A 14,899-nucleotide genomic window follows, 5' to 3' on the forward strand; every position below is an offset into this window, starting at 1 on the left:
GTGGGCAGCACGTTAGAGAAGTTTTCTGTGCAGTAGAGCAGCAAATGGATTCTATGGTGCTACATTAAATCCCTTCATACCACCTGTGCAGAAAGAGTAATACAAAGTCTCTACAAACATAATTCTATCTAAAGCGCTGCTTTTGCTTGTTGGAATTAGATACTGAAAAAATAGGGAGACTTTACAGAAGAACTTGAACTATTGAGCTAGAGGAACTGATCTTCAGAGAAGAAATAAGAGAATATTGTATAGAGCAGGCTGGATAAATGACAGTCAAAGGTCCTACGTAAATGTTTTATGGATATTTCGAGTATGTAAATAGAAAGGTGAGGGTACTTATTTAGGATGGTCTAAACAGTTATAATTTGGTGTGATGGGATGACGTTCAGAATAAACTTTGTTTCTGTGAGATTTCTTTACAGAAACGGTCCACAGTATGAACATGAGCCATCAGTACAGTGCTGTAGCCAGCAGGGTAAACAATACTCTGCCATGCATCAACCAATGTAGCTCAAGGAAAACCAAGGAAGTGATTCTTCTGCTTTACTCAGCATTGGTGAGACTGCAGCTGGAGTACTGCATCCAGTTCTGGGTGCTGCACTTCAGCAAAGATGTGGAAAAGCTTGAGAGAGTCCAGAGAAGAGCCACCCATATGATCAGAGACTTGCAGAGCAAGCCATGCGAAGAAAGGCTGAGGGACTTGGGACTCTTCAGTCTAAAGAAGAGAAGGCAGAGAGGGGCCTTGGTAGCAATATACCACTACATCAGGGGAGTACATCAAGGGCTCAGCAACCAACTGTTAACCAGGGCACCCTAGGGGAAACCAGGAGTAATGGCCACAAACTCCTGGAAGACTGTTTCAGGTTTAACTCTAGGAAAAATGTCTTCACAGTTAGGGTGTCCAGACTGTAATAAACTCACTCCAAAGGTGGTGCAATCACCTACCCTGGAAATCTTCAAGAGTAGACTGGACAGTCACCTTGCTGGGGTCACCTGATCCCAGTTGTCTTTTCTTCCTAGTGCAGGGTGACTGGACCCGATTATCTTGCAAGCTCCCTTCCTGCCTCTTACAATCTATGAATCTATAAAAAGACCTGGGGGTTACAGTGAACAATAAGCTGAATATTAGCCAAAAATGTGCCCTTCTTGTGAAGAAGGCCAACAGCATACTGGGTTGCATCAATAAAAGCATTGCCAGTAGATCAAGGGAAGATCACCCCTCTATTCTGTAGAGGGGAGATGATTCCCCTCTATTCAGCACTGGTGAGGTAACATCTGGAGTACTGTGTCCAGTTTTGGGCCTCCCACTACAGAACAGATCTAGAAAAATTGGAAAGAATCCGGTGGAGGGCTGGGGCACATGAATTATGAGGAGAGGCTGAGGGAGCTGGGCTTATTTAGTCTGGAGAAGACCAGACTGAGAGGGGATTTAATAGCTTTCAACTCCCAGAAGCCTGGTTCCATAGAGGATGGAGTGAGACTGTTCTCAGTGGTGGCAGATGACAGAACAAGGACAATCATCTTAAGTTGCAGTGAAGGGAAGTTTAGGTTAGATATTAAGAAAAACTTATACATTAAAAAGGGTAGTAAAGCACTGGAACAAGTTACCCAGAGAGGCTGTTGAATCTCCATCCTTGGTGGTTTTCAAGACCTGGCTAGACAAAGCCTTGGCTGGGATTATCTAGCTGGGGATGGTCCTGCTTTGAGCAGGGGTTGGACTAGATGACCTCCTGAGGTCCCTTCCGACCCTAATTTTCTATGATTCTATATTCTATGATTATTTTTTGAAATAGTCCCCTATGGAAAATAGTGCCTTCATCTGGGCCATGTCAAATGAGACCGGAGAAAATACTGGCAAATTTGTATTAACAAGCACACCTGCACCATCAGGGAGAGGACCTAATATGTTTTTTCTTTCTTTAACTTCTAAGGGCCTTTGTACATGCCACAAAATTGGCCTTTATAGGAGCTTAAATGCCCTTTGCACCGCTTTAATGGCATTGCTGTTTGCCTTTTTGGTGGTGTATTCTGCTTCAATGGCGCTGATGTTGTGTTCTAGGTGGCATATTCTGCTTTAAATGACTTTGGTACATAACAAAATAAAACACTTCCGAGGTGTTTTCATTTGTTACCTAACAAAGTGCAACAGTGTATGGGGCGCTGGAAGCTGACGTGCTCAGGGCTTGGTGGGCCCCGCGCAGCTCGGGGGCTGTGGGACCTGGTGGCAGCCCATGCAGGCAGGCTCCACTGAAGAAAAAAAAAAAAGTGGCAAGCCTGATCTTTTTTTTTCCTGCCCTCCCTGGAGCCTGCCTGCCTGCCTGAGCTGCATGGGAGCCTGGTGCTTCCATGGCTGCGGGGTGGGGGGGAGAGGGGGCAGTGCTTCCCTCCATGGCTGCGGGGGCCCCCTGTGATTCTCCATACCGTCTGGGCCCCCCCCTCGCAGCTCAGGGACTGCTTGGCCTGCTAGCAGCTCACCCCACCCTCCCCACTGCCAAAGAGGCAGGTAAGGATCGGATCCCCATGCTTGTGTACACGCCAGGGGGTTTAGTTCTGTTTAATTCTCCCTAAATTGAAGCGGTGTTTTTAAAAAATCACCATTTCAATTTAGGGAGAACTAAGCCAAATTAAACCCCCGTGGTGTGTATAAGCAGCTTAAGATTCCATCTTGTTTGGTATAAGGACCAGGGCTTTCCTTGTGGTCAATGAAGCTATTGTGATTGTTGTCACATAGGATGTAGCTTGAGGAAGTTCAGCATTAGGAGGATCCTTCCTCAAGCTGTTCAGCTCAGAAGTTTCGGCATCTGCCTTTGGAAAACCTAATGCACATGTACTGCCACTCTTTAAAAAGGTGATTTGTAAAGCTATTCAACTGATTCTCTCCTAACTAGACTGACTTGTTGTTTCAGTGAGAATTACAAAGTAGGCTCTACTTACGATGGAGTTTGACGTTTATTTGAATATGTGAAAAAATAATGTTTTCCTATTTGCATAACTCAACTGTAGATCACTTGGAAGTAATGGGTAGGTAAGTTGAAAATTAATTAGACAAAACTAAGAGTGATTTGCACAAATATATAGTACTTAATTTGATACTTATACAAGATGGGCCCTCAACAAGTGCAAACAGGATAGTAAAAAAATCTGAAATTCCTTTTCTGAATTTGATTTTAACAAAAACTACTGACTGTATTAAATGTAGGGCAGCTTCCTACAAAAGCTCATGTCACTCTGAACCAGTTGGTTTCTAAGGCATCACTCTGTCCTACCTTCTGCTTGGCTTCAGACTAATATGGCTTACCACCTTTGACTGTATATAGAATTCCAGCGGTTCTTAATGCAAATGCAAAGTTTTGTCTGAGTGACAATGAAAGTCTATGGCCCATAATCATTATAAAAGTATAGATATATCTATTAATCAAATACATTGTTTCTCTCAGAAAAAAGACATAGGTTTTAAAACAAGCTGCTGTTAAGTGCATAGTAATAGGCTGAGCAACATGTTATGTAAGAAAAATCAGAGTGGTAGGTAAGGTTTGTGATTTTATTTTGTTCTCGTATATAGGTAATAGTCTAAACTTTCACAAAATAAAGTTTGGTGTGAAAACCTATCATTCTCTCTATTCCAGCATCTACATGTGCAAACACATTAGTGAACACAAGAAGACATCTCACCAGAAACATTATAGTTGCCTGTACTTCTCGTGACAACAAGGATATCCTTATTCTTATATTTGTGGATATCCTAATAAGTTTTAGTTTTCAGATGCCTCAACATTAAAGCAAAAATGCAGAAATGTCCCAAGTATTCACACAGCTGTATCTGACCAGAGGTTGTCAGGCCAGTAGACTATTCAGAATTCTAGTCTTGAGCAATGTTAAAGTTCATGTGGCTTACCAGCAAACCTCTCTTGACAGACTATCAATGGCCCATTTTATGTATGGGTTCCCTTATAATAACAATATTGTATTGGTATATTTGCTATCGTATTGTGGTACAATAGCATGCTTTATAACAGCTATTGCTTTATGATTTGCAATGCACTAGCACCGAGGAACTCCAGGCATTGGATTAGGAGCCCACTGTATTCAGTGTCATATGAACACAAAATAAAAAATAGTCCACGCCCCAAAGAACTTACAGTTAGTACCATGAGGTAAAACAACTTCTTTTCAAGTTATTAGCAGTGGAAGTTGCACGTTCATTTATTATACCACAAAAGACACAGTAATTATAAGTTGTGAGAGATACTGTAAAATGACTAGTCTGTGGAGTCTAGTGAAACCATACTTATGTTATAGCTGCCAGAAAACTGGAAGCTTGTGTTAGAATTTATAATGAACTTACCCCATTAACGCTGTAACCAGAGTCACCATAAACGAGGATTGGTAAAACTCGTTCATTTTTAGCATAGTGGAAGTGTTCAGGGAATTCTTCTTTTTTGAATACCTTTAGATGAGGATGAGCATTCTTCAGTGCCTGGTATATTTGCTCTTCTTTTCCTACTTTGGGCAATATCATACCAAAGCCTCCATAGTCTAGGATGTCAAACTTGACATCCTTGAATGTGATGTAGTTGGACAATAAAATTTCCTGTACTTGAGGTTTCTTCTTGATTGTGGTCATGCCATGATCAGATGTAATGATGACATTGAGTTTATCCTTCAAACCATTTTTTTCAATTGCTTCTACCAAGTAGCCAATGGTTCGGTCGATCTGGTCAATGATAGCTTGCCTCTCGGGTGTTTCAGGACCAATTCTGTGCCCTACTCTGTCAGGTTCTCCATAGTAAAGTGTGACAAAATCAAAGTCCTCTTTGCTGAACCAGCTCATGACTATGTCAATGTTCTCCCTCCATTCTGTCTCATCACTGTCAGGATGATCAACTGCCTCCACTAGTGCTCTGTTAACTGCCTGCCCGTGGTAAGTGGCACCACCACCAGGATAATGGAATGAAGCTGTTTTTCTCCCCTGAAAAATTGAGAAGATGAAAGGTGATATTCATGTTGTGTTAATAATGAGACAAAATCTATAACATCAATTATTTCTGACTACTATACTTGTGTACTACATAAATTGCAAAACATGAGAGCTAAGAGTAGTGTGCTTTGCACATAAAATTAAGGAAAAAATGCTGGCAAACTAGCACTTACGACTAATAAAAAGCAAACTTATTTTTCCCTTCCTCCCAGAATCATTGCATCAGATATTACTGGGACCTTGGTGTTGGACTCACTATAGAAATGTCAAGTTCTGACTGTGCAAAGAACAAACTTTTTTGTCTTATCTTCTGCTGTATAATTGTTCCCAGCTAGAAAAAGATAGATATCAAGTGGTAGAGCATTCTGGAGCAAGCTCATACAGCAACAAAGAAGGGTTCAGGCAGTGTGTTTAAAACCATTTAATCTGTACTAAAATACAGACTTTAAAATATCAGAGCATGAAATACATCTTTAGTGAATCTTATTTGCATTGTTGACTATTACAATATACAGAAAACTCAATCAGGGAACTGGGAACATTGAGAGCAAGGGAAGAGAATAATGAGAATCAGGGTTGGTTTGTGCAGGATAATCAGTAGATTCATAGATTTATAAATGGTAAGGGGCTGGAAGGGACCTTGGAAGATCATCGGGTCCAGCCCCTGCACTAGGCAGGAAAGACAGCTGGGGTCAGGTGACTCCAGCGAGGTGACCGTCCAATCTCTTTTTGAAGATTTCCAGGGTAGGCGATTGCACCACCTCTGGAGGGAGCTTATTCCAGTCTGGACACCCTAACTGTGAAGAAGTTTTTCCTAATGTTGAGCCTGAAACAGTCTTTCAGGAGTTTTTGGCTATTACTCCTGGCTTTTGCCATGGGTGCTCTGGCAAACAGTTGTTTGCTGAGCCCTTGATGTATTCCCCTGATGTAGCGGTAAGCTACTACCAAGGCCCCTCTTAGCCTTCTCTTCTTTAGGCTGAAGAGTCTCAAGTTCCTCAGCCTTTCTTTGTATGGCTTGCGGTGCAAGTTTCTGATCATACAGGTGACTTTTCTCTGGACTCTCCCAAACTTTACCATGTCCTTGCTAAAGTGCAGTGCCCAGAACTGGATGCAGTACTCCAGCTGCAGTCTCACCAATGCTGAGTAAAGCAGAAGAATCACTTCCTTGGTTTTGCTTGAGATGCATTGGTTGATGCATGTCAAAGTATTGTTTGCCCTACTGGCTACAGTGTCGTACTGATGACTCATGTTCATACTATGGTCTTTTATTACCCCTAGGTCCCTTTCATTTGTAGTGCTGGTCAGTTTGGCTCTGCCAAGCCAGTAAGTGTGTTGAAAATTGTTTGTCCCCAGCTAGAGCAATTTACAAAATGTTGAACTTCATTTGGTTCTGATCTGCCCAGCTTGCTAGCCTGTCTACGTCCACCTGTATCTGTAGCCTATCTTCAAGCGTGACCACGCTTCCCCATAACTTGGTGTCATCCGCAAACTTGGCCAGTGAGCTCTTCACTCGCTCATCCAAATCATTGATAAGGACATGAAAAGTCCTAGACCAAGCACCGACCCCTGAGGGACACCACTGGCTACTTCTTGTCAGGACGATACAGATCTGTTCATTAGAACTCTCTGGGTCCTACCCTGCAGCCAGATGCAAAGAGAATGGAGAGAGATTAGCATTTCAGAATTATTTTTATTATTGTATTTATGTTACCATAGCACCTTTACATCTTCACTAAAGAGTTCCCTAGTAAAGCACAGAGCACCTATTTGAGTGCATCACATCTAAATGCAGCCAGCTTAGCCCAGGTCTGAGTAGGTGTCAAGAAGCACACCCGAGACAGTGAGCTTATTGGCACATGCCTGGTGTTGTGCTGAAGTGACTACATTATACACACTTTCAAGTGTAGAGCAGGTGTGCCATGTATCACCAAGGCCTTTCCTAAGATGGTTCTATGATCAGCGGGATATGCTGTAAGAACCTCAGCCATGCATGGAACAGGACAGCATTGTATTGAGTGCTGGACAAACAAGGAACAAAAAAAGATTAGCAAAGGACCTAAACAGTTGGGTTTGATTCTGGATTCAGACGCAACTCTGCACTCCTGCAAACTTAAGAGAGATTTAGATCCAGGGTTACTAGTTTTTCCTTCTACAGTGACTGTCATGCAATTGAATTGTACTATTGTCAGCTGCCAACAGCCAGCATTCAATCCTTGAGCCAGGCTCACCAAAGTATGAAGTTGATTGTAAAGAATTTGAGAATGAAAAATAACCCCATAGCATGTGTTGAGTTTTTATTTTTCTTCTGATTTCAAATGGTTTGTGTTTATCTTTCACAGGTTTCCTCTGCAACCATGAAAAGTAGAAACAGAATTTTTAATAAAAGTTGTGATTCCCATGAAATAACATGATATCAGTATCTAGGGATTTAAGAAAAACATAAAATCAAGTGAGACTCATGATAAAAACATGAGAATCGGCAACCCTGTGAATATGAATCTGAACTCCTTCAAAGCTGGAGTGGGGAATCCAACTCTGATTAGGGGCTCATGTAAGAATATTACATAATTTATTAATTACATGGAATTATTTTATTACTGTTTATGCCACTGGTGTGCATTTTGTGCATTTTGCCTAACAGACCCACAGGGAGGCAGGTTTTTCCCTCACCAGAGAGATTAAACGTGAACAGAGAGACCGCAAAGGCATGCAGGCAGCAGGGGTGAACCAGAAAAGCAGAGTTGGGCAGTATATTTGAGCATTGCCCTGATTTTTACAAGGTTATTAGATTTTGTAATGTTTAAATTACAGTGTGAGAGAAACTCAAGTACTATAAGGTGAGGTATGAGAGCATGGCTGGATGTTCAGTGATATTAGGATGCATAGTGTTTTATGTATATACCAAATAAACCTGGCCCCACATGGGAGTATCATGCAATCTATGGAAGCAGATGCATTATACACATGTACTGTTGGGTACAAATGTCCAACTCGGGATCCTTAAAATTCTAGTTTATTAGGCAGATTGAAACACTGTAATCATAAACCTTGGGGCTGGTACACACACACACACACACACACACACACACACACACACACACACACACTAGCAAGCTACAGAGTCAGGTATACCTATCCTACAAGCGCTGGAGTCTGTCGTTGAGGCTTCTTTCAGCGTGGTATCTTCCAGAAGGGGGTCGCCAGCTGGTCCTTCTGGCTGGACAGGTCTGGTCGAGTTGGAGATCAAGAGGGCGCCACTGAGGGTCACTTTTCACTGCCTTTTATCTGTCCCTGGCAGACTTTGGTGACTCCCCAGTTTTCTGGTTTGCCTGATCCAGGGGTCATTGACCCTCGTGGGACTTCCCCCCCCCCACCCCCCCGGTGGCTACTGGACAGCATCTGTCAGCCCCAGGGGTCGTCCGCATGTACACGCAAGTTTGGGAGTCCGTTGATGAATTTAGAATAGGGCTCTGGGAGTGGTCGATCTGGAGATATTCAGCCCAAAAGTTGGTCTCTGGCGTTGATTAACTCAGGCCAGGGCTTCTAGCCCTTGATCAGTGAGGTTTAGAGATTTCCCGGTTGTTACATTGTCTTCTATTGAGTTCAGCTTCCAGGTGATAATTGCTGCCTGCTTCCATGTTACACATTCAATCACTGATTCACTCACTCTTTCAGAGGCCAGCCTGATACAGGGAAGGGCAGTTTGATTCCTGCCCTTGTTAACAATGTTACAATGTATAACTTACTAAAAAACATTTAGTTGCAAGTTGAAAGGTGAGGAGTATAAAATATAAGCTACAAATGCCATGGCACACAAATAGATAAAAATACCAAAATACAAGGGGAGACACAAAATGCACACATGCAAATTTTAAAACACAATTCCTTATCTTAAAGTGAAAGGAAGAGGAAGGAAGAAAGGTAGAAAAAGAGAAACATATCCAAAGAAGGGAGAGCAAATGCAGGCAAGAGGAAAAGGGGGCTTTCTGCTACAGTACAAGGTAAGATTGGAGTCTTACAGCAGAATCTTTAAGCCTGACCTGAAGGGGCAAGAATCCCCTGGACTTAAATGAGGTAAGATCAAGAGTACGGCCAGCAGAGATCCACAACAAAGGGCAGTGTGGAAGAAGTGGATTTTAAGGCGGAATTGGAAAGAGAAGAGGCAGGGTATCTGACACAGAGGTAGTGAAGGAAAGGATCTTTGATTGCTACTGATCTCTTGTTGCAGGGTGAGTGGAGGCCAACTACTTCAGATTGGAATCAATGCACTGTTAGCATTTATTTGCCAGTGAACTAGTGCCCAAGTAAACTGGAAGCCTCTTAGGCCACAGAGCCCTGGGCAGGGCAGGGTTGGGTTTTTGTGTAAATGACAGTTTCAGCACACACAGAATACTTCAGATAAGGGATGTCAAACTCAAATTGGCTGGAGGGCTGCATTTCCTGCTTTTCAGGTGCCCATGGTTGGTACTGGGACTCTGACTGCAATGACAGGACATCTACCTGCGATGTTTCTCACTGGGGTGCTGGCTGCTGTCATGGGAGGAAGCCCTATTATTGTGGCCAGTGCCTAATTTTAGGGAAATTTCTTTTTTTTTTTTTTTTTTGTCCAAATTTGGACAAAAAGGTCTGAGATGGAAATAATTCTCTGTTCACTAGGACAGGAACCCTGTCCAGGCCATGATCAGAACTGGGGCAAGAGTCTGTGGGCCAGACCCAGCCTCCAGGCCATATGTTTGACATCCCTGCTTTAGATAGATTGATTAATTAAATATTTCTTAATCAGCATTACAGTATTACCTGGATCACTACTATCTGGGTGGTTTGCAACCCACTTAGTTTGTGGTAGGTTGTTGAACTATACAAGTGGCTCAGCTGACTGCTGCAGCTTTTACTTCAAAGACTGCTTCTCCAATTTGCGGAATCTCATCAGTTGTCCTGCACAACTGCTTGCTGCAGCTATGTATGCCCTCACTTCTCAAACCCTTAGTTAGGTACCTATTCTAGGAAGTTCTGGATCCTACTCTGTCATCATCAGAGATCCTAGTTTTGTTTGTTTAAAAGAAATGCAAATTCTCTGGTTAAAAACCCTCAAACCCACATTTTTCTGCTATTAAAATGAAATGCCACTATATATATGTATCAGTTGAACACAATGTTTTATTGATATTACAATTTTAAAGTGAATTGGAAGTCTACCTGTGCCTCAATCATTATAATATAATCAATTCTAAATACCTATATATTTTGGCATTTGATTTTGGCTTTTTATCATAGAAAATCAGAACTCTCCCTGCCCCCTTTGCTCACCAGGATGCAGGTCCGGTTGCAGCTGTCTTCCCTCCCCACTTTGTGGCAGCCAGTGCCCATACCATTGCCCCTCACTCCCGACCCACAGCCCCCCCAGCCCTGCTGGTGCTCCTCACTCCTGATCCACAGCCCCCACCCCCATCCCTGCCAGTGCCCCTCACTCCTGATAGCTCCCTGGCCCTGCCAGTGCCCCTTACTCCCCACTCACAGCCCTCCACCCTCCCAGCCTGATTGGTGCCCCTCCCTCCCTCCCAACCTGCAGCCCCCCATCCCCTCCAGGTGCCTCTCACTCTCAGCCTGCAGCCCTTTCTCCCTGCCACTGCCCCTTACTCCCCAACCCACAGCCTGCCACCCCCTCAGTCCTGCTGGTGCCCCTCAGTCATGACCCACAGCCCCCTGCCCCCCAGCCCTGCTGGAGGGCCCCCCAGTTGCCAGGGCTATGGGGCCCACAGTCCCCTGCCCCCCTCTCCAGTAGTGCCCAATACCTGGCTGCTGCCTGGACATGGGTCTATCTGTGGCTGTCTCCCCCACTGCTTTGGGATGCTGAGCAGCCCTGATCTGCCAGTGTCCTGCCCCTGCCCATGCCAGTGCTCCTTGCTCCTGATGTGCAGCCTCCTGGCCCTGCCCCTCACTCCTGACACACAACCCCACCTCCCAGTGTGTGGGGAACAGGGTAGGTGTGTGGGGAAGTAGGTGTGGGCACAGGTGATGTGTTGGGAGGAGCACAGGCAACAGTGAGGGGGACTGTGGTTCCCCCCCAGATTTCTGTGCTCACAGCGAGGTGTGGGGCTGCAGCCAGGAACTGCCTCTGTGGCCCAGTGGGCACCGTTGTGGCTGCCAAAGTGAGGTGCCCCTTCCCTGCCTGGCCAGGGGTACACTTCCACGCTGCCGCTGCCATGCCTTCACTTTGGCAGCCATGGCAGTATGGCTATCCCTCCTGTGCAGGTCTGTGTTTTTCTCCTTTAAAAGAGAAAATCTGCATTTTTCCATGGCAAACAGAAAACCCGGATCCCCGTCCATAAGCACATAGATTGACTCCTTGAGGCCCCTGTAAACCTGTTGTTACTGCAACCTGAGCTCCTTCTTCCTGTGCGGGCCGGGAGCAGTCCGAGGCCCTTGGGGGTTTTTCACGCGGCGGGCTGTGGCCAGCAGCCCAGACATGCCGGGTCGGGGAAGACAGGTGGCACGCTAGAATTAGGCACGGACGCTTGGTGGTTGATTTAAGATTATTTTACTTACACTGAAGATGGTCGCGGTGCAGGCAGGAAAACTTGCTTGTGTTGCAGTTACAGACAGAAAAGAAGAGAGGTGGACTAGAGTTCCTTCCCGTGAACCTTCTAGCCCAATCCGGTTGAGAGCTCTAAACCGTGAGCCCGTCGTGTCAACCGAAGAAAGTAACTCGAAGCAAAGAGGTCTGAATACACTCGCACGGAGTTTGCTAGGCTCCGTGGAACTTGCGCGCAGGGAAGGGTACGTCGAGGGATCAGGCGGTGACAGAGAGAGGCCAGAGGTTGATCAGACCCCTATAGCCTTCTTGAGATACATGCTGGGTCCGATAGGCTCCGCAGCGCTTAGAGATCTTCACGAGATGTGAAGTTCTCCTCCTCCAGATGGTTGTGGAGTCCTCCAACTTGGGTGGAAACCGCTCAAGCCTCTTATATGGCTAGCAAGCCAATCACTAGCCGCCACGTGGGAGTAATTTAGAACTGGCCAATAGTGGGACACAAATTTGTATACGAATGGCGGGAACTCCTTGCACCGTGCATTTCTCTTTTGCAACCTAGAAATGCACCCTGCAAAGAAAGCTACGAGTGGCGGGAAATAATTTAGCAGTGCCGAAGCACACACAAACAAAAATCACACCCTTGGGTTGTGACACTTCCAAGCTCCATACTGTTTGGTACACAGCCAGCCAAGATCAAACTGGCTGCTTAGCAGAAAAGCCTACTCAGCTTGCCGCATCCATGGGCAAAATGGGAAGTTTAAATTGGTTTGAGGCTCTCCCAGAATCCAAGAGACCTGTGCTCATGGATTTCCAAAGTCAGGTGCTGACACAGCTGCGTGAAGACCCCCTGGGTTGTAGAACAACCCTTCCTAGCCTTGCATGTCTTGAGCTGGCTCCTCCTCCTGCACAGCCCAAGCACTCAGAAAAGGTACTGGATCACGCTCTTCATATTGTTACTTCACTTTAACACTAGTGCAAATTGAAACCACTGGCCATATAATGGTGTAAAACTGGAACCATCTCATTGGAAAGCAACATGTTCCGGTTTCTGTGAAATCTGAGATAGCTTTGTTGTTTTTAGGTTCCAGAAACTGGGTGCCGGACCAGAAGAGATGGATTCTAGCTTTCTGTGCCCCAAGACTGGCTCTGATTATGCAGAAATAAAAAAAAAAAAAATCAACAGATGGATGAACAAAAAGCAAGGGGCACATAATCCTTTAATATTTTATTGAAGTTGTCCTGCCAAAGGTTTTGATTTTACTTTTACACATGCTGAAGGTACATAAAACACATTTTCTGTGTTATATATAATTAAAGATCTTTGATCTGTGCAATTGATCCATCACATTATGCCGTGTTTCAGGTTTTACTACTTCCTTTCAGGTTTCTATTGCCCTGGTAACTGTTTGGATGAATTTCAATTACCCCCGACTCTGATACTAAGATTTTGTACAGTCTCTTGGTTTATACTGGAAAGGAACTCCATAGGGTTCTAGCTGTATTCCCAGAAAGCTGTTTGTTTGAGAGAGAGACATGTCTCTCTTGAGGTGATTTTTCCATCTAACGCAATATGAACTGCTCATTTTGGAGTATTAGAGTAACACAGCATTAACTGCTAATGGAGTTAACCTGATAGAAAGAACGGAGTATCTAAAATCTAGAGCTACAGAGAACACTTCATGTCATGAGGTGTGGAACAGTTCCCTAAATGCTTGCAAATGTCCTTCCATTTATCTGGTTGAGTAGTTTAGCTTTCATTGGGCTCTGTCCAAGGCCCATTGAAGTCAATGGAAACACTCTGTCTGACTTTGGATTGCAGATTAATAGATTTTATGGCAGAAGATACTATTATGATCATTTTAGTCTGACCTCCAGTATAACTTTTGGCACTAGGATTTCACCCAGTGTTTCCTGCAGTGAGCCTTTTAACTTGAACTAGGATATATCATATAATAAAAGATGTACTCTTGAAAATGTCAAATTATGGAGAATCTACCATGGTTCTTGATTAACTGATAAAATGGTCAAGTGTCCTTTTTAAAAAACATTTTATATCTTGTTCCCTGTTTGGAATTTGCTGACTTCAGTTTCCAGCCAATGGATCTTGTCTATTATAGTAAAGGATACTTGGGTACCAGATGCCCTGTATAAATTGAGATGTGTCTGTTACATTTGTCATTTGTCACTGAAGTTAGTAGATGAACAAAGTTTTCTGATGATTTAGAGCAGGGATGGGCAATTATTTAGACCTAGGGGCCACATAGGGAGTTTTGACGAGTTGTTATGGGCCAGGTCAGCACCACGCCCCCCGTACAACACACCAAAACTCCCTACATGGGATGAGGCAGGTGGGGAGTGGTGTTTAGGAGCGAGATGGACAGGCAAAGCCGGGATCACAGGGTGGAGTCGTGAGGCAGCTTCTACCCTGTGGAGGGTGTGTGGGAATGGCGTGGGTGTGCGGGGGGCATGTTTGCATGTGCATGGGGGGGGGGGGTTGCCTGGGCACTAGGTCCCATGAGCTGGCTGGGGGTGAGGGGAGGGAGGAGGAGACAGGGGGTTCATGCAGCAGAGCTCACTCGGGTGGTGTGGTCCATGGCTGCCCCTAAGGTGCTCCATATGCGACTGACCCCTGGCCATTTCCACCTGGGACAGCCAGCACTGTGCTCCAGCCTGCTCCTGCTGGCCTGGCCCCAGCCAGTGTGCACAGCTTCCAGTGGGGCTGCTCTCAATATGGCTGCAGCCACCTGGGTGCTGCTCAACTCCCCTTGCCTCCAGCGGCTTCTCCTCCTGCTGCACCGCTCCTGGCCAGGAGGAAGCTCCAGGAGGTGGCCCCTACCCCAGCATGCAGGGCCCTGACTCCAGCTCCTGGCTGCCTTCCACTCACTCCATCTACCTTGCGGGGCAGCTGAATGGGTGGAAGGCAGCTGGGAGCATCAGTTGGATGGCTCCTGCCCCAGCATGTGGGGCTCTGGCTTTAGTTCCCAGCTGCCTTCCACTCACTTGGCTGCCCCAGTGGGCAGGCAGAATGGGTGGAAGGCATCTGGGACCTGGAGTCAAAGACCTGCGTGTTGGGGCAGGAGCCGCCCAGCTGAAGCTTCCTTCCGGCCAGGAGTGGTGCAGCAGAAGCAGGAGGAGGAGCCGCTGAAAGAGACGGGAGCATACAGCACCCAGTCATGCACTGCCCAAAACCGGAGCCTGGGCAACCAGAGCTATGCCCTGGCTGCCAGCCAGGCTCCGTGTGCCTGGATTGTTGCCAGTGCTGTCCCAAGAAGCCCCAAGTAAGGCTGCAGCCTCCCCTATCTGATCCAGAGTATTTTTCCCTGCACTAGTCCCACATATAGGGGTGTGTGCTGGGGCAACACACCCCTATACCGCTTCTTTATTTATAC

The 14,899-nt window shown here is 45.5% G+C and overlaps 1 protein-coding gene across 1 annotated transcript in view; it reads right to left on the reverse strand.

Moving 5' to 3' along the window:
* LOC102557795 (ectonucleotide pyrophosphatase/phosphodiesterase family member 7-like) overlaps positions 1-14,899 on the reverse strand; it is a 70,250-nt gene that overhangs the window by 6,903 nt on the left and 48,448 nt on the right. The window contains exon 3 of the mRNA XM_006265109.2: positions 4,346-4,969. Within this exon, the coding sequence (XP_006265171.1) occupies positions 4,346-4,969 (624 nt within the window). The remainder of the gene's footprint in view (positions 1-4,345; positions 4,970-14,899) is intronic.

This window comes from Alligator mississippiensis, chromosome 13 (genome assembly GCF_030867095.1).
Source record: "Alligator mississippiensis isolate rAllMis1 chromosome 13, rAllMis1, whole genome shotgun sequence".
In the NCBI taxonomy this organism is placed as follows: Eukaryota; Metazoa; Chordata; order Crocodylia; family Alligatoridae; genus Alligator; species Alligator mississippiensis.